This window comes from Microtus pennsylvanicus, chromosome 4, assembly GCF_037038515.1.
Source record: "Microtus pennsylvanicus isolate mMicPen1 chromosome 4, mMicPen1.hap1, whole genome shotgun sequence".
NCBI classification, from domain to species: Eukaryota; Metazoa; Chordata; class Mammalia; order Rodentia; family Cricetidae; genus Microtus; species Microtus pennsylvanicus.
This window is the reverse complement of record NC_134582.1, coordinates 80,961,336-80,988,612: the sequence shown is the minus strand read 5'-3', so window position 1 is coordinate 80,988,612 and position 27,277 is coordinate 80,961,336. Positions and strand designations below refer to the sequence as shown.

General features: G+C 45.8%; 1 protein-coding gene across 5 annotated transcripts in view; it reads right to left on the bottom strand.

Moving 5' to 3' along the window:
* The window catches only part of Auh (AU RNA binding methylglutaconyl-CoA hydratase), a 96,018-nt gene that overhangs the window by 31,254 nt on the left and 37,487 nt on the right, over positions 1–27,277 (bottom strand). For 4 of the 5 annotated variants that reach the window (XM_075969629.1, XM_075969626.1, XM_075969628.1 and 1 more), the window contains one exon: positions 25,630–25,686. The exons of the other annotated variant lie outside the window; for it this stretch is intronic. In XM_075969629.1, coding sequence (XP_075825744.1) covers positions 25,630–25,686 — 57 coding nt within the window. The remainder of the gene's footprint in view (positions 1–25,629; positions 25,687–27,277) is intronic. 5 annotated transcript variants of the gene reach the window in all.

Genomic DNA, 27,277 nt, shown 5'->3' with positions numbered 1-27,277 from the left:
GCCTGAGCTTCAGAGGCTGCCTGGGGTCAGTTTCCCGTCTGCTTTCACAGTGGCTAGACCTTGCTCTGCATGCCTTGAAGGAAACAGCAACCACAGCCTAATTGCTGACCAGAGTAACAGCCAGCCTCTACACTAAGATATCCAAGTACTACATAAGGTCCAGGCAGGGGAGGAGCTACAGTTATATCTTATGTTTACAAATCCAACCGTCAGGACCTCCTGGCCACCCTAGGAAATTAAAATGGTTCTAGCTTACACTTTTCTTGCATATTGCTTTAAAGCAGAGCCTTCCTTCCTCACAAGTAGAAGTTGCCTATGGTCTCTTCTTGGGAGCCTGAGTTCAACCCAGTCTGGCTTGAGGAGCCTTTGGTACTCCTGGCTCAACATAAGTGGTGGGCTGAATGAGAATGGCCCCCATAGGCTCCGATGTTTAAATGCTTGGTCCCCGCAGTTGGTGTAGACTTGGAGGTTTCAAATATCACACCATTCCACAGTTAGAGGTCACTGACCCAGTGCTGAACATGACATCAATGGTACTCGTTTGGTGGTTTGAACACAGACAGCCTGCTTTTCCTTCTCTCAGTGACTTCACAAATGCAATGTCTCCTTTCCATCGACTGCAAATGCCTCCGGTTCTTCCACAGATAAAGAGGTGTCTTTGCCATCTCTGAGAAGTACACTGTCTTTCACATTATGCTATTTCTTCCCTCTCTTTACTTATCACTAACTTTTTAAGTCAAAAAACCTGTATTTTAATTCTAAAATATCTGTGTGTACACACACAAACACACACAGAGTCTTTGCACTTCATTTTTAAATGTTTTCCAGTATTCCTACTTACATTTTGTAACTAAAAGAACCTCTAACAAGTATTCCCTGTAGAGTAATCATCTGTTTCTGTCTCACTGTTTAAACAAGGCTCCTGTCAGTCGTTCTGGCACCTGTGATGTCACAGGATGCGTCCTCACCTGAGAGCAGAGCTGCTCCCCAGCTGTGTGACAGAGAAACTGAGTACCCCACATCCTCCATGCATGTAAGTCCCCCTTCACCATGTGCTCTCCAGTCCAGTGTCTGGAAGCACAAAGCTGATCAGGACACAACAACAGAATCCCATCTGCTGGCTTTAGGTCCGGAGAGTACCACAACAACCTGCACTAGCGCCATTAGCACCCTGGAGCCTAGGGAGGTGCCTACCACACACCAAACATTTGTAGCACATATGCAAAGAATACATGTTACCACGATGCTGTCAGATTCTGGATCTGTTGGGAAAATGGAGTCAACCTTAAAGGACTCAGTATATGGGCAGGATCTGGCTTTCCTTTTGGAGAATTAAATAATCACCACAATTACAACATGCCGCTCAATCAATAAATGGTGTTAAGCCCAGTGCCTGCAATTCTAAACCTTCACTAACACAGAGCAAGTCCCATTTTCCCTTTGCTGACATGCTCCCTTTTCCATGTGCTTATCCTATATGAACAGCCAGCCAGGTAGATTTATTTGAAATCTGTGGTGTTAATTTTTTGCAGTTCGACTCCTTTGGGTCCCATCTGCTGCACCCCAAGAAGATATGTGGGAATGATAACTCAGTTGAGGAGGTCCAAGCATCCCACTGCAATGCCTCTTGCTGTTATGGGAGTGATAACTCAACTGGGGAGGTCCGAGCATCCCACTGCAATGCCCCTCGCTGCTAATGGTTTCAGGGGTCTGCTGTGCTGAGTGCCCCCAGCAGGCAGGACAGAGAGGTGCTTCCCTTGCCCTCTAAGGCTGCTACAAGTTCTTGTCAAAAGACTGCTTCCTATCCCTCTGTTCCACCCAGGACTGCCCTGGTATTCACACATCCACCTTCAATACAGGGCTGCGCTGGGCTTCAAATGTCAGCTCTAGGTCATTAGGAGGCTGCCAGGGGGGAGGAAGACTCAAAGTCCATGATGGTGCCACCTCTCACAAGGGTCAGCTGTGACTCTACTCTTCACACTCTGGTCCTGTTTCCCTCTGCAAGCTCTTCACACGGGCGCACTGGTTTGTTCTGTATGTGAAGCAGGAAGCTCACCCCCAAACACTGAGCTATACTAGCCAAAGCACTACTCCATGGGCGGCTCCTTCCTGTGAGCCACTTCTATAAAGGACAACTCAACCCTAAAACCCAATGCATCTGGAAACTCAGAATGTGCAAATACGACACCCGCTGGGAGAAACAAGACGGTGTAAAGATCCCTGAAGGCTTCCAGTTTTAATGGCAGTATACTAGCTGCAGCTATTTCAAGCCCTTTGCTTTAAATAAACCCATGCATGTTGTATTGTGGTACTCTTAAATATATCCGGGGCGTGATGCCTTATACACCACCTAAGGACAGATCTAAACCATTGCATACTATGATTTAGATGCTTAGCATTATCTACATATCTGAGAAGACATCTTCTCGTGAACCCCTTCACAAAAGATGGGTAGGCTAAATGCCAACGGGATCTATCTGAGGTAGGAAGACATGACTGAAAACGAGCAGCACACAGCGAGCCCTCGGGGTAAATGGACACATCCACTTTAGCTCACACTCTCACTCCAACAGCATGGTTCTCCCTGCAATGGTTCTTCTCGGGAGAAAACCCTTGCCTCCAGGGGGAACTATATATTTTATTCTGAATGAACTTCAAAAAGTAATGTTGTAAGTGTAGCCATGTTCTTCTTACCTGGACAGAGTCACCTTAAATAAAACAGCAAGAGGGAAAAGGAGACTGGGCTTGTTTTAACAAAATTTCATCACATAAAAATTCAGTACACGACACAAAGAGTCTGACTACCTATTTATAAAACACAGCCAGCATCCAGTGAGCAGCTGCAGCTTCCCATGCCAGGCTACCGGAAAACAACACTTGCCAGACCTCACAAACCACACCTCTAAAACCAAGCTACCATGTGTGGTGGTGAGCGCCTGGTTGGACACACCTGTCTATGGAAGAACCTATCACTGTGACAGCACCATCAAGTCTGGCAGGAGACCATGAGTAGTAAAACTAAAACTTTGCACTACATTCTGAAAGGTTATATTTCTTGGCTTCTTGTGTTTTAAGGCAAAGTCTGTGTATAAGAGCAAGCCGGCTACCAGCATGTTAGGAGAAGGGACTCATGATATTCCACCCCTAGCTGAGGAGCTGTTGGCAACTGATGACTGGGAGAAGGGGCCATTTTCTTCATGTGCCATGAAAAGCTGCCCACAATCCAGCAGATGATGCTTCCATGCCCACACACATACAAACAGCACTAAGTGCACTCAGCAGGTTTTTAGCCTAAAAAAAAAAAAAGAGTACATGATGTTGGGTGGGAAAAAATGGTGGGGATCAGGAGAGGAATTAGATAGGAGGGGATGGGATAGATTTGATCAGTTTGTATGTATGCATGCCTGAAAATCTCATAAGTAAATTTAAAATACACAAAGTCTCAGGCTGGCCTGGAACTCACTATGTAAAAGAGGTTAAGTACCAGGATTATAGGTGTGTGTACATCACACCCTCTGCTTTGGAAGCACACATTTCTTAAACCAATTACATTATTGCAAAGGTGTCAGTTGACGCTAGTTAGCATAAGGGAAAGAGGATTTACGGAAGGTCCAGAGAATCAAGGAGGGGCTTCTGAAGTGATAAGAGTAGCCCACCAGACCTCAGCTACCACAGTACTCCCCACTAGAAGGCCCAAGGGCCAGGATGGAGGATGCAAGGTTGCCTGGTCATGTGTGAAGACTCAGATGGGCTCTGGTCCCATCCCCACAGAAACAGGTCTGTTATGCAGGGAAACTAAGTTTTCAGGAAACATGACAGATGCAGGACTCCAAAAGACAGGTAGAGAGCTTCAGGAGCATTTGGTCAGCAACAATGAAACACTACGCAGCATAGCACACAAACACCACATTCAAAAGATTTAAAACAGATGTCCCACATTAGGCTAAATAATGGATGGATTGATGGATGGATGTTTGGAATCTTTGCTGGTAAATTTGAGTAAGAGTTCTACTCGACAGACTGGCATAGCCCGCCAGCTGCTGATCAAACACCACTGTACACACCCACACAAATGCACCTGTGCAAACTACCACCGTGACACACCTACACAAACATACCTGTGTACACACCACCGTGACACACCCACGCACACACTGTAACACACCCACAAAACACACCTGTGCACACACCACTGTGACACACCCAGACAAATGCACCTGTGCAAACACCGTGACACACCCAGACAAATGCACCTGTGCAAACCACTGTGACGTGACACACCCACACGAACACACCTGTGCAAACACCACTGTGACACACCCACACAAACACACCTGTACACAGTCCGCATGAACTCACAAACTGGCATTTCTCACTTGACCACTTGACACGAACAAAAGCAGGTATGTCTCAATGCTTCTAAAAATGCCTACCTACATCTTGCAAAGATTAAATATTTACAGAAAAGCCCAACTGGAAGTTGGGTGAGAAATAAAATAGATGGCTTACTATCAGACTGCCTCATTAAAAATATTAATGTATATTAATTAGAATTCATGTACCTAGGAAGACTGAAATGTTCACAGTCCCCTAAAGAAACCTTATAAGAACAGACTTTGATGGGCAGGAGTGGCGCACGCCTTTACCCAGCACTCAGGAGGCAGAGGCAGGCAGATCTCTGTGAGTCTGAGGCCAGCCTGGTCTACAACACGAGTTCCAGGACAGTCAGAGCTGTTACCACAAAGGGCGGGGGGGATGGGTAGAAACCAACCCAAACTTTTCTCCAAAATAAACACAAATCCCGTCCAGAAGCTCAGCAGCACAGCGCCTGGAGCCCACGTCTACGGAGCTGTGTGGGGCTGAGCTGGAAGGGCTGAGCTGGAAGGGCAAGGAAGCTACATCTGAGTGCAGCGGCATTCATCCTCTCTCCATCATGAGCCACTTTACTACACAGTAAATGGGAAAGCGTGTGCCTCCAAATGGTGACTGTGGGAGCGAGCTTGCTGCAGAGACAATTAATGCATGCAGCTGGTGTCAACCATCAGTAAGTCTCAATCACTGCCTGACAGCTCCAGTAACAGCTCACTCAGAGTAATTATAGCAAATGGTGTTCGGGCTTAATGTTCTGCCTTTTTTTTTTCCTGGAATGTAATCAACAAGATATTAAGATTGCTTCTGCTTAGCTTTTCTTTAATATTCACACTGACAAAAATAAACAGTCATCAGACACTTAGTAAAAAGTATAGGAGAGCATTTAATAGGACTGTTCCTATGACTTTAGTAAACATGTATGTCTGCTGCATAGTAGCTTCTATTAGCCCTTCCATAAAGAGATGCACACTTCCCAAATGCATCCAGTTTTCTACAATTCCTACACTTTCTTACATACATTACATATGCATCCAGTTTCCTACAATTCCTAGACTTTCTTACATACATTACAGCTTGCATCAGGTGTCAAATACTTTTGTGTGCTAAATAAGGAGACAGAAAAGCAGTTAAAGCCTGGCACCGCCACACAGTCCTTGTATATGGGAGATCAGCTAAAACAGACACCAGGATAAACAGCATACAGCCCAGGTTAGCAAGTTCATGGTCCAGGTGCCTAAACTTTTGCAGTAAAATATATATTAATTCTTACAGCCTCATGCTCCTTTAAAACTCCACACTACAGTGGTGACGCACACCTTTAATCCCAGTATTCAGGAGGCAGAGGCAGGCAGATCTCTGTGAGTTTGAGGCCAACCTGGTCTACAGAGCAAGTTCCAGGACAGCCAAGGCTGTTGCACAGTAAAACCCTGTCTCAAAGAAAAGAAAAGAAGGGAAGAGAAAAGAAACAAAAAACCCACCTGTTTTCTATAGCAACAGAAAGTTTAACCCCATTCCACTTGCACCTGCTCAAGAGAAGCTACGCCGCTCCCACACTCTGCCGGCCACCATCTGAACATTCTGCTCTAAACCCCTAGGAGGTCACAGGGGAGGCATATCAAAGCTGGGAGGGCTCTGGGCCAGCCATGTTCCTTCCTGGGCCTCCTGATGGGAGCAGACATGGGAACAGAACCTTCTAACATCCACAAAGTCTACAAAGTTGATGTTCCTGAAACGTTAAATCAAATTACAAGGGGGAAAATAATGACATAAAAACCCCATAGTGATTTAAGTAAATTACAATTTCCTGTTGGGCTACAGCCACAGCTGTCCTGGGGAACACACGTAAAAGGGGGCACACATTACTGCCATGTACTGACTCATCATGCACGGAGAGCACAGCATCAGTCACCCCGTTACTCTGCACTAGCAAACAAGGGAAACCAATTCTGGTTGATTGATGTCAAAATTTTACTTAAAAGATCTGGGCAGCCTCAACAAACGCCAGAAATGCTGAAGAGTCTTGACATAAGCCGAAAGATTCCATGAGAAGGACTGCACCCTAATGTGTCCCACGCCTGCAGGAAGAACTTTGCAACAGACACTCTATTCCAGACAGGGACAAAGTCACAAAAACTCCATGGGCAGCTACTCAAACTCACAAAGCAGGCCCACAGACTCAAAGAGAAGGCTAAGTGCCAGCAAGGCCCTGCCCTTCATTCCTGTACCACAGGGGTCTCCTGGGGCTTCAGGACAAAGGGATACTGTGCATTAGCTCTTACAAAGGTCTAAATATGTGGCTATTAATTAGCACAGTAAGAGACAACAGTTGAAGACAGTCTGGAAAAGCTATAATTCGTGAATGAACAGCAAGTTAGATTTCTGAGGTTTTAACTGGAGATAGAAACGATACCTTAAAGACACACACAAAGAGGGCTGTAACCGAAATGTGTTTTATGAAACCAAAATTAATGCACTTATGTGCACATTCATGAGGCAAATCAGCAAAAAATAATTAGCACTCCAAATGACAGGCACTGGGAGGGGGACAGTCCTGATTCAGAGCAATCACTGGCTTATAAAAATTCAGTGGCCAGCTTCTTAAAACAGTTTTTGCCACTTTCGACTAATACTTTTTGCCCCCTTGAAATTTAGGAAGTCATAAATACATAAACAGCTCCTGAATAATCATCTTTTAAAAATTATGTCTGTATCTGTGTGTCTACCACATATGTGCAGGTGCCCTCAAAACCGGAAGATGGAATGGGAACCCCTACTGGAGTTACAGATGATTGTCAGATGCCCTATGTGGATGCTGGAAACCAAACTGGGTCCTCTTGGAAGAGCAGCAAGTGCTCTTAAGTGCTTAGCCATCTCAGCAGTCCAAATATTCATGTTTTCTTTGCTCCCACCTCAGGTGTTAAAGATACAGCTGAGCTTGACCTGCTCCTTTCTCCCTTGGCCACCAACTGAAGCAGGAAGGAAAGCCTGTCAATCTATGTTCCTCACAGCAGGGGGAAAGGTGCTTCAGGGTCCCAGAACCCAATCACTGGGTCCTGCAGAGCAGGAGGCCATCCCTGCTCACAAGCAAGCAGGCTACTAGAAAAACAGTGGACAGAGAACATAAATGCATGGGGCACACATCTCTGTGACTACATACAAAGTTCAGAGAAGTAATTTGGTTCCTTTCAAGCAGTACTATAAGCTCACACTGAACAAGCACTACAGTACCGCTGATACACAGAGAAGCCAATCACCCCACACCTCCCAGTTTCTGTGTGACTGCTTTGAGGACACTCCTCAGACCCCTCAGGGCAGCAGAGATGTGAAGCCTTCTCTAGGGGAGCAGGGTGTCTGAGCTCTTCCTCCAGTGTCAAAGGACAAGCTCTAAGTAAGTGTACTCTGAAGGACCTGAGACTTTCTTCCGATACTCACTTCACTTTCCACGGGATTCCTCACAGCTGCTGCAATGCCATGAAGAATTAGCAAAACTTTTATTATCGAGATTATAAAAACTGAGAATGAAGTAAAAACCTAGCATTCATCTTATTCTGAACAATCCTAATATAAACTCACAATAATAAATCTTGATGTAACCTTAAAATTGATTAGCCTTAAGATTGAAACAAGTTTAGAAACCCCAGGAGAAGGGCTGGGAAGATAGATGACTCTGTGGGTAAAGTGCTCACTATATAAGCAGGAGGACCTGACTTGAGATCCCAGCACCCCTTAAAAGCTAGCCATGCCAACGGACATCTGTAACCAACACCAAGGGATGCTGAGACAAAGCCAGTCCCTGGAGGTGACTGGCCAGCTAGCCTGACCAAACTGTGAGCTCCAGGATCAGTGACAGACTGTCACAAAAACAAGGTGGAGAGCAATTGGAAGATTCCTGATACCTATCTATTGCTTACACACAGGTACACACACACACACACACACACACACACACACACACACACACACACAGGCAGGGTGAGACTCAAGAAAGAAAAGCATCCACTAAGAAACAAGTGCAGAACAGCAGACACGAAAGATCCACATCTGCTACCTGCTCTGCTCTGCTGAGCTCTGCCCACCAAGGCTGGTCTGGAAAAGCTCCCACCAACAGGATAAGGTGAGTCACGTGGGCTGTTGTACAAGAACCACACCTCCTGATGCCCTCTCAGCAGTAACAGTTTACTAGACAAGTAAGGTCAAAGAGGACAAAAGGACACCAATAAAACATGCTAAAGTACCGCTACTTGTACCTGGCAGCACTCAGTGACCAGAACACTCAGTGTTTGCCCGCACATTCACTCCCACAATCCTCTAGGGCAATATGAAACATATCTGGATACATACATCCATGATGGGGCAGACTCCAGGGGTCAAGTCGCATTCCCAAAGCCTCAGGACAAGCAGATGATGGCAGGCAGTCTGTTTTCATCCCTAACTGCTACCAACAGGCCAGGTCAATGCTCTGCAGTAGCTCCGTTTTGCTATCTTTTCAAACAGTGAACTGGTACACAACTGACCTCAAAGCAGCATTTACTATCCATCCCACAGACAGAGACCCGCAGTCATGGCACGTTCTGTGCGCACTTGTTTAGGCTGCTAAACCCAATAGCAAATGGCCCTGCACTTCTCAACAGTCGGCCATAGGCAAATGTAACTCAAAGAGCACTCGGCTTCTTCTTGTCTTCAGTTGCTGGGGGAGTAACTCCTATCCCAAGGAGAAGCTTGTTCCAAAGGGTCTACACAATGCCAGTCACTCTACCAGGCAATACCACCAGCGAGGCCACGTCCCGTTATATCACACTCCCTGCTCAACAGGCACCCCACATCTGTCTCAAGACTTCCTCTGCCTCCAGGATGTTAGTGACCATGTAAATAATAAGAATAACTAATGTAATAAATTAATTCCAAGGCCCTGGGATTCTGTCTGTAGAAGGGTAGTGGCCTGCTGATGCCACAGGGTGTTTGCAGACAGCACACTCAACAGCAAGTCCCCCAGTGTGGTGATGCCCACACACCTGCAGCTGAGGTTCACTAGGCTGGGAAAGGTACACAATTTATCCTGAGGCAGCACTGAAGCAGTCAAACAGGCTACAATCAAAGCTGATATTGAAAATGACCTTCCTTTTTGTATCCCACAAATTAATGCTAGCTCAAATGTTATATTTTTTAATTAAAAACTAAGAATTGGTAGATATAAATACATTTTTTAACATTTCTTTCTTTGAGACAGGGTTCCACTGTGTAGCCAAGGCTGATCTCAAACTTGCTACAATCTTCTTGTCTCAATCTTCTATGTGCAAGACACAAGTAAAACCTAATATAAAACTGCAAAGAATGAGTGAATTCAGTGTTGTTTCACATACTTGAGACCAGACTATAATTCTTCCGACGTTTCTAAGACAGCGTCAAGACAACATGAAAAACAAAATGCTCATTTCATCTATAAAAACAGATTCCACTGTAAGCACAGAAAGTTCAGAGTCACTGTTTAGCTCTAGAGTAACACGGTCACCAAGTAGGGTTCACCCAGGAAATCAGAGCTGTTTATCACAGAAAACCTACCTACGTAATTCAAGGATCAAATTTCTTAACGTTAATGTCATGTCATTTCCTTATCACAGTTTAGAGGAGCATCTCAGGTGGAAAACCACAGGAAGGTTTTATGGGGAAACACATCTCTATGTTTGAGTTACACGTAAGACAAGATACACTTGTGTGTTAACAGAGAAGAGCATCTTAAAACTCTGAAATCCAGGCATCAAACTATTAGCAATCGTTACTTATTACAACTAACATTTCTCTATTATCTATACCAAAATCAAGTGACATCAGCCAACACAAGCAAATACTTTGAAGAAATGCTTTACTAGAAAGGAAAATGAAGAAAAACATATTTTTAATAAAAAAAATCTTCACTTACTAAAAGATAAAGAAGAATTTGAAATTCCCCAAAATGATTTCCCTCTAGTGTTTTGTATTTCTTATGTGTTGGTTCATCTCTACATATTTTGCTTTATTTTATTTTTTAAAGATTCATTCATTTATTTGTTTATTTATTTATTTATTATGTGCACAGTGTTCTGTCTGCATGTATGTCTGCATGGCAGAAGAGGGCACCAGATCTCATTACAGATGGTTGTCAGCCACCATGTGGTTGCTGGGAATTGAATTCAGGACCTCTGGAAGAACAGGCAGTGCTCTTAAACCTCTGAGCCATCTCTCCAGGCCCCCATATTTTGCTTTACAAATGCCCCCAAACCAGAGTTTCTCATAACCACTTCCTTTTTAGCTGAGGTTAGAGTCCTGGCATGGAAGACTCCATCTGAACTCAAGATCTCCCAGATGGAGAGGAGGCAGTGCAGACAGAAGTGGGTGAGGACAGGACGACACAGACAGACGGACACAGGACCTATGCAGGTTGTCCACAGCTGTGCTGTCACAGGCTGACATGTCTAGTGATCCACAGGGCCCAGAAATACACTCAAGGTCACTTTCTTGTTTAAATGAAAGACAGGAACAACAGGTAAAGTGAGGCGGCGAACATGAAAGGCTGCTCTAGCCCACAGCTGGACCTCAGAGCACAGGCAGTTTCCTTACGAAGCCATTTACACACCGTGCAAGCACTGAGGGTTCCTGTTCATTTCTTCCACTATTCTGACAGTGCTCATTTCTGAGGGACAACTGTACATGCCAACAGGTCCGCTTCAAAGGAAAGGCAGCCCTGACCACAGCTGGCACCCCAGAGGGCACCACCACAGCTTAACTTCACCTCTGAGGGCAGTAAGTCCTGAGGGCACGTTGGCAAGACTGAGCGTACATTAAACAGCCGGCCTGCTGACGTGTTCTGCCCTTTGATAGGAGAATGCAGCCTGGTGACTCTGGCATGTACCAAGTGCTGGTTTAATCCCCAGCACTGCCTAGCTGCCTCAAAAGGAATGAGCTCCACCTTTCAAAAAAAAAAAAGACACACAGCTAGAGGGACTTATAAAAACTGACACTGATTCTAAAATTTACATGGAAACACAAAGAACCAAGATTCAACAAGACAACTGGCAGAAGAAAAGGTAGAAAAATGAATTTAGGTGATTTCAAGATTCACCATGTGGCACTGGCACCAAGCGAGGCAAAACCATTCGTAAGACAGAATGCCAGTCTGTCCTAATTCATGGAGACATAGATACCTTAGGATGTAAAGTCTGAGAAGAGAGAACCCCTTCAATGTGTTATGCAGGGACAAGCATATGTGCACCTTATGTAAACCAGATCAATCAACACCCTAAGCAAAACACAGGAAATGAGCCATGACCTCAGTCGGTTAGAGACCTCCTAGACAGGAGCTAGAACACAGAAAAGCAGACACATGGGCTTGGTCAGTATAACATCTTCTAGTCTGTAAACCATGATGCTAAGAACGTGGAAGTCACTGCTAAGTGGAGAAACCATCTGCAAGACGCATATGCATAAAAGACCTGTACCTAGGTCTACAAGGGCAGTCAAGGAGAGAGCCCACTCTCTCTGACCTCCACCTGAGTGCTGTGGCCCATGTGCAAATAAATAAAACATCATTTACAAAAAGAACTTGTACCCGTGACATTCAGTGACAAGAAAATTCAGCACTAACTCAAAAGCAGGTCTGGAGAGACGCTCAGCTGTTAGAACACTATTTGCTCTTCCAAAGTTCTAGTTCCCACCACCCATACCTAGAAATTTACAACTGCCGACAATCTCAGCTACAGGGGTCCAACACTCTGTCCTCCACCACACGTGCACACCCACACACACAAAAGACAAGTCTGAAAAAGAACTCAAAAGCAAAGTAAACTGATCCTTTTAAGAAAGAGAGAGAAGGAAGGAAGGCAAGCAGGAAAAGAAACAGAAAGAAAAAAGAAGAAGCGAGGGAGGGAGGGAGGGGGGGGAGAGGGAGAGAGGGAAGGAGCACTCAAGGCTGAGTTCAACCCCTAGCACCACCCAAAGAGAGAGAATGGGAGCACTACTTTATAGGATCAGTAAGTAAGCCAGTGGCTGCATGAGAACACTGAGAGGACAAGGACATGTTCAATGTTCACTACCCCCGTGGTGGTGAGGTTTCATGGCTGTGTATGCAACAACACTCACCAAACTGTGTGTTAAAACATGTGCTTTGGTACACCTTAATTATAACTTGGTAACATTGGTAAAGGTTTTTATAAAGAAGAAAAACTGCAGCAAGCACCAATTAGGCAGCAACAGCACACCAAGGAGCAAGGATTTCCTTCTCATCACCCTGTGGGCTTGATGTCAGCCACAGGTAGACGGGGAGTCAGCAGAGAGTTAATCATGTGACTGCGGAGCCCCGGTGTATGTGATGAATTTATGAATGAAAGCAAATGCACTCCCACTCCCCCTATTCCAAATCAGAGCGCTCACCATCAATTCTCAGATGAAATGCTCATTGACACACCAAAACATCATGGAGCTAAGTTTGCTCGGCTCACGCCGTTTCCACATTAGAGACCCTAGTGAATCACAAGACCCATTACCTAAGGTTGGGAGATGAGCTCACTTGCCTAACACAGAAGGCACTGAGGCAGGGTGGCTGCAGGTAGAACTAATGCCATTTGGGCAAGAAACTGCTTTTGCCTGGACTGTCTGAGGACGGACAGACAGACAGACACACACACACACTGCTGAAATTGCCTAAAGAAGGTGAGACAATTCTTCAGGGTTCCTGCTTCACAGAGGAAACTGTCAGACATTCTGCTGGGCAGAGAGAAAAAAGTGACTGACAAACTGCCAACATAGGTGGAAATGTCTTTCAAATTTCCTGCTTCATGGAAAAGTCTGCCAGATACTATGGGCCTGTAGGCTGAAGATGGAGGCCTCAACATTACAGAAGAACTCTGGGTGACTTTCAGCAGCAAGATGTCTCTGTCATTTCTAGAACTTTGCGAGTTGCTTACAATGCAATTCCTGTTTATTTAGGTAATATATCCTTCTGGAATCTTTGATGGAGCTGAAGACAGTTATAGTTATGATTTTCCTTAGTTATGATAAAAGATAAATTAGAAATTCACAAATATTCTAACTGTAATTCTTGTTTGATACCTACTTTGTTATATGTAATTTTACTATGTTAAATTTAAAAACTTCCTTTTTATTTAGACAGAAAAGGGGAGATAATGTGGGATACCCCCCCCCCGTATGCTAGGAATATGCTTTATAAGCATTGGTTAATAAAGAAGCTGCTTTGGCCTATGGCAGAGCAGAATATAGCCAGGCTAGAAGAGATATAGAAAGAGAGTAGGCAGAGTCAAGGAGACACCATGTAGCTGCGGAAAGAGAAAAACACTGGAACCTTACCTTACCAGTAGGCCACAACCTCATAATTGATGGAGGAAGATCATTGGTTAAAAAAATAAAGAAACTGCTTGGCTGGCCCTCATAGGTTAGAACACAAGTGGGTGGAGAAAACAGAATAGAATGCTGGGAGGAAGAGGAAGTGAGCTCAGACTCCACAGCTCTCCTCTCGGGGGCAGACGCCTCAGAGAGATGCCATGCTCCCGGCTCCTAGGCAGACACACGCAATGAAGCTCCGACCCAGGATGGACATAGGCTAGAATCTTCCCAGTAAGTGTACCTTGCTGTGCTACATAGAATATTAGAAATGGGCTAGTCCAGGTGCGAGAGTTAGCCTAGAAGAGGCTAGATAGAAATGGGCCAAGCAGTGTTTAAATGAATACAGTTTGTGTGTTGTTATTTCGGGGCATAAGCTAGCCGGTGGCGGGAGCTGGGTGGCAGAATGCAGCCCTACAGCTCCCACTACACATAGTGATACACAGATGAATAGAAAAAGATTCATTTAAGATGTAAGAGCTAGCTAGGAATACACCTAAGCTATTGGCCAAACAGTGTTGTGATTAATATAGTATCTGTGTGATTATTCAGGTCTGAGCAGCTGGGAAATGACTACAGTCTCCCTTTATACCTTATTTTACTAATGGTCTCTAATAAAAGTATTTTATCTGACTACTGCTTTCTACCATATTTCACAATATCAAGACCATTTAACCTGATACACAAACGCTGTGTTGTGTGAGTACGCAAATAAGGCTGCTGGACAAGAAAAATGGAACAGGCTGATCACCGAATGTTTTCTGTTATTGGGTGTGCGAGTCATAATTGCAGACACACATGTGAGTGTGTGGGGGCCACAGGATAACTTGGTGGATTGGTTCTCTTTGTCCACCTTTAATATGGGTTCCTGGGATTGAACTCAGGGAGTCAGGCTTTTGCAGCAAGTGCTTTTACCCTCTGAGCCATCTTGCTGGCCCAATTAACCTGCTTTTAAAAGTAGCAAGTTACTAGGTGTTGAATACAAAAAGGAAAAAATAGTGTCTACAAGAGTAGACACTAACAGCACTCGCACTCTGTCTTACTGGAGTGCAGTTCACACACTCAAGAATTTCTATTAGCTCCTGGGGCCAAGTCCCTGGGTCTCCAACACTGGGAATCAAGTATGTAACTTCCGGGGATTTCAAAACTCCATATACACAGCTATGTTCTATTCTGAGCCCATTTTTTTAAATTTATTTATTTATTACAGATTTCTGTCTCTTCCCCACCACCACCTCCCATTTCCCTCCCCCTCCCCCAATCAAATCCCCCTCCCTCATCAGCCCAAAGAACAATCAGGGTTCCCTGCCCTGTGGGAAGTCCAAGGACCACCCACCTCCATCCAGGTCTAGTAAGGTGAGCATCCAAACTGCCTAGGCTCCCACAAAGCCAGTACATGCAGTAGGATCAAAAACCCATTGCCATTGTTCTTGAGTTCTCAGTAGTCCTCATTGTCCGCTATGTTCAGCAAGACAGAGACAGAGACCCACATTGGAGCACCGGATGAAAGGAGACGGAGACCCACATTGGAGCACCGGACAGAAATCTCAAGGTCCAAATCAGGAGCAGAAGGAGAGAGAGCACGAGCAAGGACCACGAGGGGTGCACCCACACACTGAGACAATGGGGATGTTCTATCGGGAACTCACCAAGGCCAACTGGCCTGGGTCTGAAAAAGCCTGGGATAAAATCTGAGCCCACTTTTGCATAGATTTTCAAGTTTAAATCAAAATTCTTTATTTTTGCACACAGCTGTCAATTTAATCAAAACTAAACTACACCCATGAAGGCTCCCCCACAACTGTCAGCCACCACAGAACTTCAGTAACACACTTAAGATTGAGATACAAATTCTGCTCATTCTTCTCATCTGTTAATTACCTCACTTCATCTTCATTCTTTTGGGGAAAGGGGGTGAGGGTATCAAGACCTAGCCTGGAACTTCTAGCAATTTCCCTCCTTAGTATCCTGAGTGCTGAGATAATGGATCTGACCACGGGGTCTGGCCCAGCCCTGCTCTCTGGGTGTGGTGCCCTGGAGGAGAGCTCCTCTTTTGCCCTTCAGTGTCTCCATTGGAGCCTGACTAGTTTCTGATAAGGAACCAGCCACTCTAATCACTGCTTCCTTAGAAGCACATCCCAGGTGCCTCCTACTTACAAAAATTTATTTACACTTCAAGCAGTATGGCTGCTGTGTCTGCACGCGATCCTGTGGTGGACCTCACTGGGGCCCGTCCCTTGGGCTCTTTAATTGTAGACCTGCGTTACTGCTGTCTGCTCTCCCTCAGCTGCTCAGTTCTCAGTTATGACGGCTTACGTTTCTCATTTCTTCTCACAGAACTTTTGGAAGCATAAACATTAACCCTTTCAGTCCCACTGTGAGTCACTGTCGTAATTCTATCTTGTTTTCCTGTGCTAATCTGACTGAGTTGCTGTCTGCAGACCTGTCTATCTATTTATCACACAGACTCTCTCCTCCTGCAGCTACGTTCTGCATCTCAGTCTACACAACAGGCTTGCTGGAGTTTTCTCAGTCCCAACATTTCTGTTTGGGGGTATAAGCGGAAGGCACTCTAAGTAAGCCCTGCTCTTTGGTGAGCAAACACCAGACATTGAGATTTGGGGGCATCTCGGATGTCAGATTTTCAGATGAGTCTGTGTAAATACTCCACAATCAGGAAATTGGGATCTTACACAATCCCAAGCCACCACTCCGGGTAAGAGATACTCAACTGATTCTTCACATTTTTCCTTCATTTTCTGAAACTCTTCTACATTACAGTGAGTTTTAGCTGTGTCCACAATGCACTGAAAGACCCAAACTTCAGGTCTCATATGATGGCTACCTCAGCACCTAAGGCTGAGAGGAGCACATGGCCAACTCTAAGTCCGGCCCACTTTCTTCCCCTGACAAGGCCTGAAATACACATGCTCTCTTCCTCTAGGAGGCCAGGGTAGTTCTCAATGTGTTACTCCAACAATCCAGGCATGTGCTCTGGGAGAACCCAGGGTACAAAACCTCTTGATCCTCTACAGCCTCCTGCTACAGCCTGCGTATTGGTGCCCCTGTAAATACGGTGTGGGACTCTGACAAGCTGTTACCAAGCTCACCATCCTGGGGAAGGAGGGTGTCTATTTCTGGGCTCAGGATCAGTCGGAAAACAAACAAACCCCATATTTTTATTCCCAGGCCAAACCGTCATCCTATCCTTGGTATTTGTGCAACCAACCACACTTGAGTAAGACATCATTTACATATTTAATAATCATTTCTAACCAAACAATAATATCCAGAACAGTATTTTTTGCTGATATTCTACATCTCAGGGGAAGGCAATTTCTTTTTCATAACCCCTGGCTTGTTCTCCACACACCTCTCCTGATTATATTTCCATCCAACCTGCCAGGCATTTTCCTAGACTTGTCTTTAAAATACTCCCAGAATCTGACCACAGTCCTAGTTCAGCAAAACCACCCCAGTCCAAGGCCATGCCACACCTAACTAGGCCACTGGCTCTGGATTACAGCTTCTAACCCTGGCCTACAGATCTCCACTTTCAGTACACACAACTGCTGACTCACCTGCTGTGGGACCCCTTCTCATTGGCTGACAACTGAAGTCCTTATGACATGACAAATCCCTAGGTGACCTCACCCTTTAGTGGTTCCTGCTGTGGCTTCAAGCACTCTCCCACCTTAACCTTTCTTCCTGGGTGCTGTCCTTGTCTAAAAATTCCCTCTTCAGACCTGTGAGGCCTTAAGTCTAAGTCCTGTGGGACCCTCTCAGTGAGGAGGCTGCTGGCCAAGGGTCCCTGAGCTAGAAAAGAAGGTTCATGGTGACTCTGTGGCTTGTCCTTCACAGCTAGAGCCACCGTTTACAAGGCAGGACCTAGGAGCTGTGAGTGAGGTAAACAGATATCTCTAGCATGTGGGGAGCAGGGCAGGAGTGAATTAAGGGAACGAGGCTGGGGGCCATATTGGCTTGTCAGCTACTACCAACCAACTCTTCAGGAGGCCTCATGGGAGTGACCAACTATTTTCACAAAACTCAGGACTGCTGGTTTTAAATTCTTTGTTTATGTTTGGTTGCAAATTTTATCACAATAAGGTAGTTAGACGCGTGGGCACATGTGTTCTCTCTCCTACCTGATCTCAGAAGAGGCATTCCAAAGCAACGAGAGGCATCCCACAGAAGGGGTGTTTCTTCCACAGCAGCGGTGAGCACAGCAGGAAGTCAGCAAACAGTCTCCTCCCACCTCCCACGCCCCCACCCAGTCCCAGTACAGACTGAACTGGGGAAGCAACCCTGGAGGCACTACAGAAAGTAAGCTGACTAAGCCGAGGGCTCTCTACTAGAGTCTTCAGAAAGCCAGCGGACAACTATCTCCTAGAGTCTTCAGAAAGGTGCATGCACACAGCACACCAGCACTAGGCCTGCAACACTGCCTGCTCTTAGCCACATGGGAAAGGCCTGTGGGGGTGTTGTAGTCTGAATGTCGCTGGCCCCCATAATCTCAGGGAGTGGCACTATTAGGGGGTGTGGCTTTACTGGAGTGGTATGGCCTTGTTGAAGGAAGTGTCACTGTGGGGTAGGCTTTGAGGTTTCTTCTGCTCAGGATACCGCCCAGTGAGGCAGTCAACTTCCCACTGCCTATAAGATGTAGGACTCTCAGCTACCTCTCCAGCACCACATCTGCCTGCATGCTGCCATGCTCCCTGCCATGATGATAATGGACTGAACCTCTGAAACTGTAAGCAAGCCCCTCAATGAAATAGTCATGGTGTCTCTTCACAGCAATAAAAACCCTAACTGAGAGTTAAAGGGTTGAAAACCCACCCTCTGCAGCATAGGCAAGGCCTGCAAGGCTGCCTGAGGTTCTGTGGAAGCTTCACCCCAGCCCCTGGCATCCATATACCCAAAGAGTCTGGAATGTTCTGGTGGAAGCTCCACCCTATGCCCCATCTCCCATCTCTCTCCAAACCTTGCTGCTTTTCAGAAAGCCTACCAAATGATGATCCCTCCCCCAGAGATGCTCAAGACCATTCTCACAGAGTATTTAAACTGTCCCCAGAGAACAGACATGTGTTTTTTTCAGTATCTCTTTTCCATCTCCTCTCTGGGGGCTGGAAAAATCAACCAGGAACGTTTTACCCATTACACCTGGGCTTTTTCTAATTCGGTTTGATTTGGTCCGATCTGAATTGCTGCATCAGTGGAGAGGCTTATCAGGGTGCAGACACTTTTCACCCACACATCACAGCACGGGAAAGGTCTGCTATTACTAAGCCTCTTGGGTCTTACTTTTGTGCTACACAGCTCTCCTTCCTGAATGACCTTATCCATTGGCTTTGGCACAAACAGATCTCTTGCTATTTATGAAAATCAAGCTCAGCCTCCCAGAATGAAGATGACTCACAGCTGAGGATGCTCTAAGATAAGCTCAGATTCTGATGTAAATTCTAGGGGAATTTCAACAAAGGTTATAAACAGAGCTTCCAAAATCGGGACACTCACAGGATTTAAATGTCAGTCATTACCTCACAGACACGCCTTAACATGGAGTTCCTGGAAAATGTGCCAAGTATACAGCTACCCAGAGGCCCCAGCGCTCGCTCATCCTGGACAGCAGAAAGAACAGAACTGGGAGCGGCTCTTTTTCTGGATCTGTGGAGTCTGAGTACTACAGTACAGCCTCACACCCATCAGTGTGCTAAGAGAATGCCAAGTTAGTTGCTGCTTTAACCAAACAACAACTCTCAGAGGTAGACTAGTCCACCACTGTCATGGGAGAAAGCACGTGGCATGGCATCACCTTTCAGAACCTGGAGCAAGGCTTTTCAACCTAAACCCAAGCATGCAGAAATGCAACTGAAACCAGACCGTGAGATGAGCCAGCTGTGGCAGCTTGCCTTTCAGCCCCAGCACTGGGGAAGCTGAGATCAGGAGTCTGAAGCTAGCACAAGCTACACAGTAAGTTCTGGGCCAGCAAGATACTAGAGACCTGTTGTAGGCACTGACAATAAAATGTATTAATAACGCATAAACCCTTAAAATTGTCAGGGGGATAGACTGTTGTCATGGGAGGAAGGGTTAGGGGACAAGGGGAAAGGGAGGGCAGCAAGGTGATGTAAATGTAAGCTCTACTTGGTCATACAACATGTATGCAGACATCAGATCACCCATATTATAGAGCATAAATATGTGCAGTTTTTAAGGGAAAGTGTCAATCTCACAAAGAAAGGCCTAGTGAGTGTGCTGGTGACTTTTACATCAACCTAAGATAGAGTTGTGGGGGTGGTACACTCAGAGGTAGGGGGAATCCCTGAATTCAAGGCCTGCCTGGTTGACAGGGCAAGTTCCAGGATGTCCAGGGCTACACATAGAAACCCTGCCTGTCTTGGGGGAAAATAACAACAACAACAACGAAAATAAGATAAGACAGAGTTATCTGGGAAGAGAGCCTCAAATGAGAAAAAGTTCCCCTACCAGATTGGCCTGTGGGTAAGCCAACAGTACATTTTCTTGACTGATGTGTGTGTGTGTGGGGGGGGGAGTCCAGCCCACTGTTTGTGGTGTCACCTTTATGGTAGTCCTGGGTATTATATATAGAAAAGCAGGCTGAGTAAACCACAGAGAGCAAGCAGTAAGCATCCCTCTTCCATGATTCCTACTTCAGTATCTGCCTTTAGGTTCCTGTCCTGACTTCCCTATGACAGACCTAAACTCTTTCCTCCCTAAGTTGCTTTTGGATACAGTCCTTAGCACCGCAACAGAAACCTTAAGAAACACGGACACCCTAGAAAGAGTCCATCGTCACTGTGCAAAGCTGAACACGTTCAACTTTCTCAGGAGTAAACACCACATAAACCTCAACTGAGAGATCCTCTAAGATTCTTGTCAGGCACTGCCAAGGTCACCAAGATCCCGCCTATACCACTACATAATAGAGAATTCGGTATCTGATCCTGATCCTGGACCAGAAAGAGCGTTGGTGAGGAAGCTGGCAACACAAGAATAAAGCCACAGTCCAGCAGGTGACAGTGAAACCAGCATGGCTGGTCACCAATGCTCCCCTACAGCATGGACAGCACTCCCAGATGCTCTCTGAAAGGCTGGAAGGAGGAAGAGAGGGTCAGATGTCCGGAGGGCACAGATGAGCAGCTCTGCACCTTTCAGACTTCCTGAAGGGCCAGTGTGGGTACTAACAGTGTGCTCTACCTCAGGACTCAACTTACTTTAGCATGCATGCACATTCCTTTACACCTTCCATTAAACTATATACTTTTAACAGTGATTTAACACTAAACAATAATCAGAATAAAAACTACACTTGAGAATTCTAATCTAAATTACATGATAGGAGAGGTTCATTAGGAATATTGTAGTCTCTCCAAAACATCCTTTTCTAGTTGACCCTCTTACTGATTTATAAGATGTTAGAAATACTCATACTGCTATTCAGGCTCAAGCTCAAACTCACAGAAATCCAAATGCCAGCATGATTGGCCATGTATGCCAGTGTGCTTTCACTGAAGGGCAAGTGTGAAAAAGTGGTGGCAAGAGCAGAAGCTAATTCTCCTGACCCCACCTAATATACAAAAATCCAAATGGGAAGCAGAGCTTCACTTGGACAAATTTCCAAGTGTTGGTCAACAGAGAACCGTGGGCCTGAGGGAAGCACATCGCCCCACCTACAAGACGCTCTCTCTACAAGACACACTTCACATGCTTTGCTCAAAGACATTTACTTCCTCCAAACATTAAAAAAGAAAATGAGACATTCACTTTTCCCACAGTGATACCCCCAACCTCCCACACATGGACCTTCCCTTCAGTCTCTTTCAGCTCGTCTGGAAAAGACACTGTAGCCAGGTCTTTCTGGGAGACTGCCCCGCTGGGTACACTTTCTGTGGAGGTCAGGGAAACCTTTAGCCACTAAGAAGAAAAAAGTAAATGTAGATACTTTAACAGCTAACAGAATGGCCACATAAAGCAGGTACCTTAGTACCTCTCAAGTGTAGCAAAATTCACCAACTTAGAAGCAGAACTTTTGATAATGTATTTTATCTATCAGTGTATGTGTGCATGCACCCATGATGGGTGAGGAAGGGCAGAAGTTGGTTCTTTCCCTCTATCTGGTATCCGAGGATCCAATTCATGAGTCAGTCTTGCAGAGCAAGGGCTTTTACAGGCTGAACCATCTCTCAGACCACAGGATGTTTTTAAACCAGTTTTTCCCCCAGTGACGTTCTCCAAGAGAAAAGAAAGGGGAGAGGAGAAACAAGAGCCAGTAGGACGGCAGAAGAGAATTCCTTCACAAGCTTTCAAACTCGCCCCTTTAAGTAAGACAAACTTCATTTGAAATGGCCTATTCTGCGACTTAAAACAGAAAGTGCTTATTTTTTAAGAACCAAAATAGCAATGCACATGTGCCACACACGGTCTTGGTGAGTCTAGAAGAAACCAAAGTCCATTCAATGTGAAACCACACCGGCTAGCGGGCTGGGAAGTGAGTCATGAACTGAAAGCTTCGCAGGTGAGGAGCTGCTGAAATACAACCCTCAGACTCAGTTACAAAATAACATAGCAGACCTCCAGCAGACTAAGTGACTAGGGAAGGCCAGAGCACTCCAACGTTTACAAAATAACATAGCAGACCTCCAGCAGACAAGGAGAATAGGGAAGGCAGGGAATGCCAGCGCACTCCACTCCAACGTTTATTATGAATGTATGCAGTAAAAGTTAGAAAACTAGCGGGTTTTAAAGGTGGTGCACACCTTTAAATCCCAGCACTCAGGAAGCAGAGGCAGGTGGATCTCTTGAATTTGAGGCCAGCCTGGTCTACAGAGTGAGTTCCAGGGCAGCCAGAACTACACAGAGAAACTCTGTCTCAAAAAACCAACTCCCACCTTGCAAAAAAAAAAAAAAAAAGTTAGAAAACTAATTCTCTTCTTGAGAAAACAGTCCAAATTCAATGAAATCTACAAAAGCAGATTCTGATCAATGTGTCCACTGTGACAGGCACCCCAAAGATATATTAGAGAAAGTCTAATGTCTCAGTCTCCAGCTAAGCGCAGGCAGTGTGTGAGAAGGTGACAGGTGTCATTCTCTATCTCCCTGGTTCTGAACTGTCAGTCTGGCCACAGTCAGCAAACAGTTATTCTCACACAACCACTGCATCTCATACTGTGCTCACAAAGCGTTTCAAGTTCAAGACATAGTCAATACCCCAACCAGCCTCCCCCACTGCCAATGCTGTTTTCCAGCTACTAACCCGTCAGACACGTTCCTTACACGTTACTGCGTAGGGATAATTAAGAAGGTCCACAAGAGCCCAGAATAAAAGATAACAAGTATTATTTATTTGGGGAAAAAACTCATAATAAGGGTGGAGAACCCCATCCTCTGAGGGTGATGGTAGCTGTGAACCGAACTCCGACCAGCAACCAAGGGAGCGAGAGCACACTTCCTGTCTGTGTTTATAGTGCCTCAGACCATGCCCTAGAGGCTACTGGCTGAATGTATTCTCACATTACTGGGGGCCACTGCCAGTCTCCTAGCTGTGATAAATTACCACAAACTGAATGCTAAACAACAGAAAGGTGTTCTCTCACAGTTCGGAAATAGAATATAAAATACACATCAAGTTCAGCTGGCCTTGGTGGCTCACACCTGTAACCAGCACTTGGGAAGCTGAGGCAGGCAGGCTGTTGCTAGTTTAAGGCCAGCTTGCTGTGGGACAATGCTCTTGAACACTGTAAAGATTTGTCACTCTTATTGGTTTAATAAAAATACTGGTTGGCCATCGCCAGGCAGGAAGTATAGGCAGGGTGACCAGACTAGGAGAATTCTGGGAAGAGGAAAGGCAGAGAGATAGTCACCAATTAGAGGAAAAGGAATCAAGATGAGAATGCCTTACTGAGAAAAGGTACTAAGCCACGTGGCTAAACATAGACAAGAATTATAGGTGAATTTAAGGTGTAAGAGCTAGTCAGTAATAAGTCTGAGCAATAGGACAGTTTATAATTACTACATGTTTCTTTGGGATTGAACAGCTGTGGGACCAAGTGGGACAGACACTTCTGTCTATACCAGCCTGTCAGGGTTACCAAATGAGAGCTCGCTGAAAGACAAGACTTAAGTCAAGACACAAAACAAGACCTGTGACAAGAAAAGGCAAGAGAGAGGAGAGGGAGGAAGGAGGGAAAAGGGCATGAGAACAAGGGAAAGGGCAGACAGTGCTGCTCAGTGTTGGGAACAATCAATTCTCTGCTCTGGCCCTCAGCTTCTGGAGCCATCACACTTGGCTTACAGATGTTAACTCTTCGTGGGACTTCCGCTGTCTTCTTGAAAGGACTTCGTGTCACTGGATTTAAAGTTCACTTAGATACCTGTGATTTCATCTCAAGACCTTTTTACTCCCATGTGATGATCCCTTTTCCAAATGAGGTCATATTTACAGGTTCTAGGTTGACACACTTGTTGGGGGCACAGAGTAGTCATACACTAGCCTTCTAGGATTAGTTATATCCTGATTTCCAGCCAATCCTTACTCAAGAAGCTTAAGGCTGGGATACAGCTCCGTGGCAGCACTTTCACAAGCATGCACCAGGCACCATGAAAAGACAAGTCAGAAACACCAGATCACACTTTCTTAACTCGGTTTTATTTCGTGTATTATCTGACAGCTCCTCACAGACAGACTCCTTCTCTTGCTGTCTTCCTTATTCACCGTGACAAAGGTGAGCATGTAGAACAGGAACATGTAAGCAGGCACGCACACTGGCCACAGGAATACTGCTCTCAGGGATGGACAGGCGCCAGTGCACTGATCTGGGCAGACCTTAACCTCCCCATCCCCAGACCTCACACACATGGAGACTCTGCAGGTAGGCTTAAGCAGGCAGAGAACCTACCGATATAAACACATCTGAATGAGAGTAACATCACTCGTATACTAACAAATTGTCCTTCTACTGAAAATTACTAAAGGAGGGTACTACAATGTAATGCACCGTCCTTAAACGACCCCTGCCTTGAGGAAGGACATCATAAAATGGGAATGCCTACCAATTCTCTGAATCACAACATCCAGATACGGGAGAGAGCAGATACAGTGTTTCAAGCCGAGAACAGACACACATCTCCACCCTGTGCAGCTCCCTCCAACACAGGCTGTTGTCCTGCTGTGCACACGCAGAACTAGGGTAGTTTAAATGCAAAATATTCCAAAACACCCAAGGAAGCTTGGCCCCCAGAGAGGCACTACAAGAGGGGGTAGGAAGAGGGGCCACCTAGAAAGAGGATAGGATAGGTCACTGGGGTACTGAAAGGGTACTCCACGGCCCCCTTTCTCTCTCTCTTTCACACACACACCATGAGGTGAGTTTTGACCACCATGCCGGGCCACAGTGCTTAGCTCCCACACAGGCTGAAATAGCTGAACAATGTTCAGAAGAATGGAACCCACTGAAACTTTGAGTCCAAACCAACCCTTCCGCCCTACAAACTGTTTACCTCTGGCGTTTTGTCACAGTGGCACAAAGCTGAGCAGAAGAAGCAGCGTTTCCTCCCATTCGCGGGGTTTAGCTGTGTACAAGACACTCTGGGCTAAGGGTACACATGTTCAAACGCACACAGAGAAGTTTCAAGCCAACTGTGATTCTGTAAGGAGACCATCCAAGCAGCGATACCCCATAGACCATACGATGCCACAGAGAGCAAGCGAGTGCGGGCCAACCCCCAGACCACAGTCCACACAGGCCACACAGATGCTGAGTGGAGACTCTGCTGGATGCACAGCCACACAGCATCCGCCTTTTACCTCACTGCCCCCTGCATCTGGGAACAAACCAAGGATACCAAGAGACAGGCACGAACAACTCATACCTCCACCAGGAATAATTGCCAACTTTGTTTCAACTAGGCCCATTTTTGCAGAGGAAGCTAAAAAAAAAAAAAAGAAAATAAAGAGAATTAAGTGACAGGCATGTCATTGCTTTGCAATATGACAACTTAAAAAAGCAAAATAAGATTTTCTGAAAACACTGTTCACTGATTAAATTGATACCACAAATTTTGTTGTTGTTTGTTTTTTGGCTTTTAGAGACAGGGTTACCCTGTGTAGCTTTGGAGCCTGCCCTAGAACTCACTCTATAGACCAGTCTGGCCTCAAATTCACAGAGATCAGTCTGTCTCTGCCTCTTGAGTGTTGGGATTGAAGGTGTGAGCCACCACCACCAATTTATAAGAAATTACTTCAAAGGTTTTTTTGTTATGAAAACACTAATCATTCAAAATTACCCTCCATCCCCAACCCTAACCCTAGATGAACACATGACATTTTTTGTTCAAATTTGCTTAGCAGTGAGCTAGATCCCAGTGGTCAAAGCTCAGAGTGAAAATTCCATCTTTGGATCTGATGTTGCCAGCTCATGAAGGCCTTAATCCTGGTAATGATTTGGGATCAAGGGAGAGACCTCCTGAGAAGCATAGATTCCTTGACTGCCCAGACAGTCCCCACACCAAACATCCCCATCTGCAGTTAGATATAAATAGTCAAAGCCAAGCGCCAGTTACTTTCTGACAGCCTGACTGCCTTGGGCTATCTCCCACAGTCTGCTGCCTTGCTGAACGGGCTCAGCGTGCCCTGGCTTCTCAACTGAAAACCCACCTGACCCCAGTACCAGGAAAGAATCAGGTAAAGATCACCACATGAACATGGGGACCCAGAATAACATGGGGAAAGCAAAAGCACTCACACCCCAACCTGATGCCCCAAGATGTGTGTGGCCACATGAAGGCAGGAAAAGGCAAACTAAATGCCATGGCTTCAGCTCCTACCAGGTAGCCACACAGTAGTGGCAGCATGAAGCAGGGCGGAACTGTGCTGACCCTCTGCTGCCCAGAACAAAACTCAGAGCCAGATGCACACCCGCGCGAGGAGCAAGACAGAAGCATGGGCTGTGGTACCACTGCCTGGGCTCAGATCAGAACCCCCTCACTCCCTCTGCTCCTGCTTCCTCCACAGAATCCCACAGGGGTTCCAGGCAGGAGAGGGAGTGAACCACATCAAGGGCCCCTGGTCAGCACCCAGCAAGTAGCTAGCAGCAACTCTTTTCACAATTCCCTCAGCATATGCTTAGAATCACGTGAAAGGGGGGACTTTAAGGGGATGAAGCTGTCACTACTGGAATAAAGTCACTAAGTGCTGGACCACTGACTCCACAGTCAGAGCCAGACAGCTAGAGTCACGAGCTCTATTTTAAATGGGAGGAAGTTAGTCTGCTAAAGAGAAGCCCTGGGGTCCCAACTCAGATGTCTTACTCAAATTCAGGTGTCTCTTTTCACTAAAACTGAACAAAGAATGGCAAAAGAGCTTCCTAAGGAGGCCTTTCCAATGGTAGGCTTGAAAACAGACAGCCTTCCCAAGTAAGAGCTGCCAACAGCAGGCTCCACAGGCAGTTTTTAAAAATGTTCTGCTGAAGAGGAGGCAGAGCAAAATTATTTGGGCCTGAGGGATATGCACCATGTATGT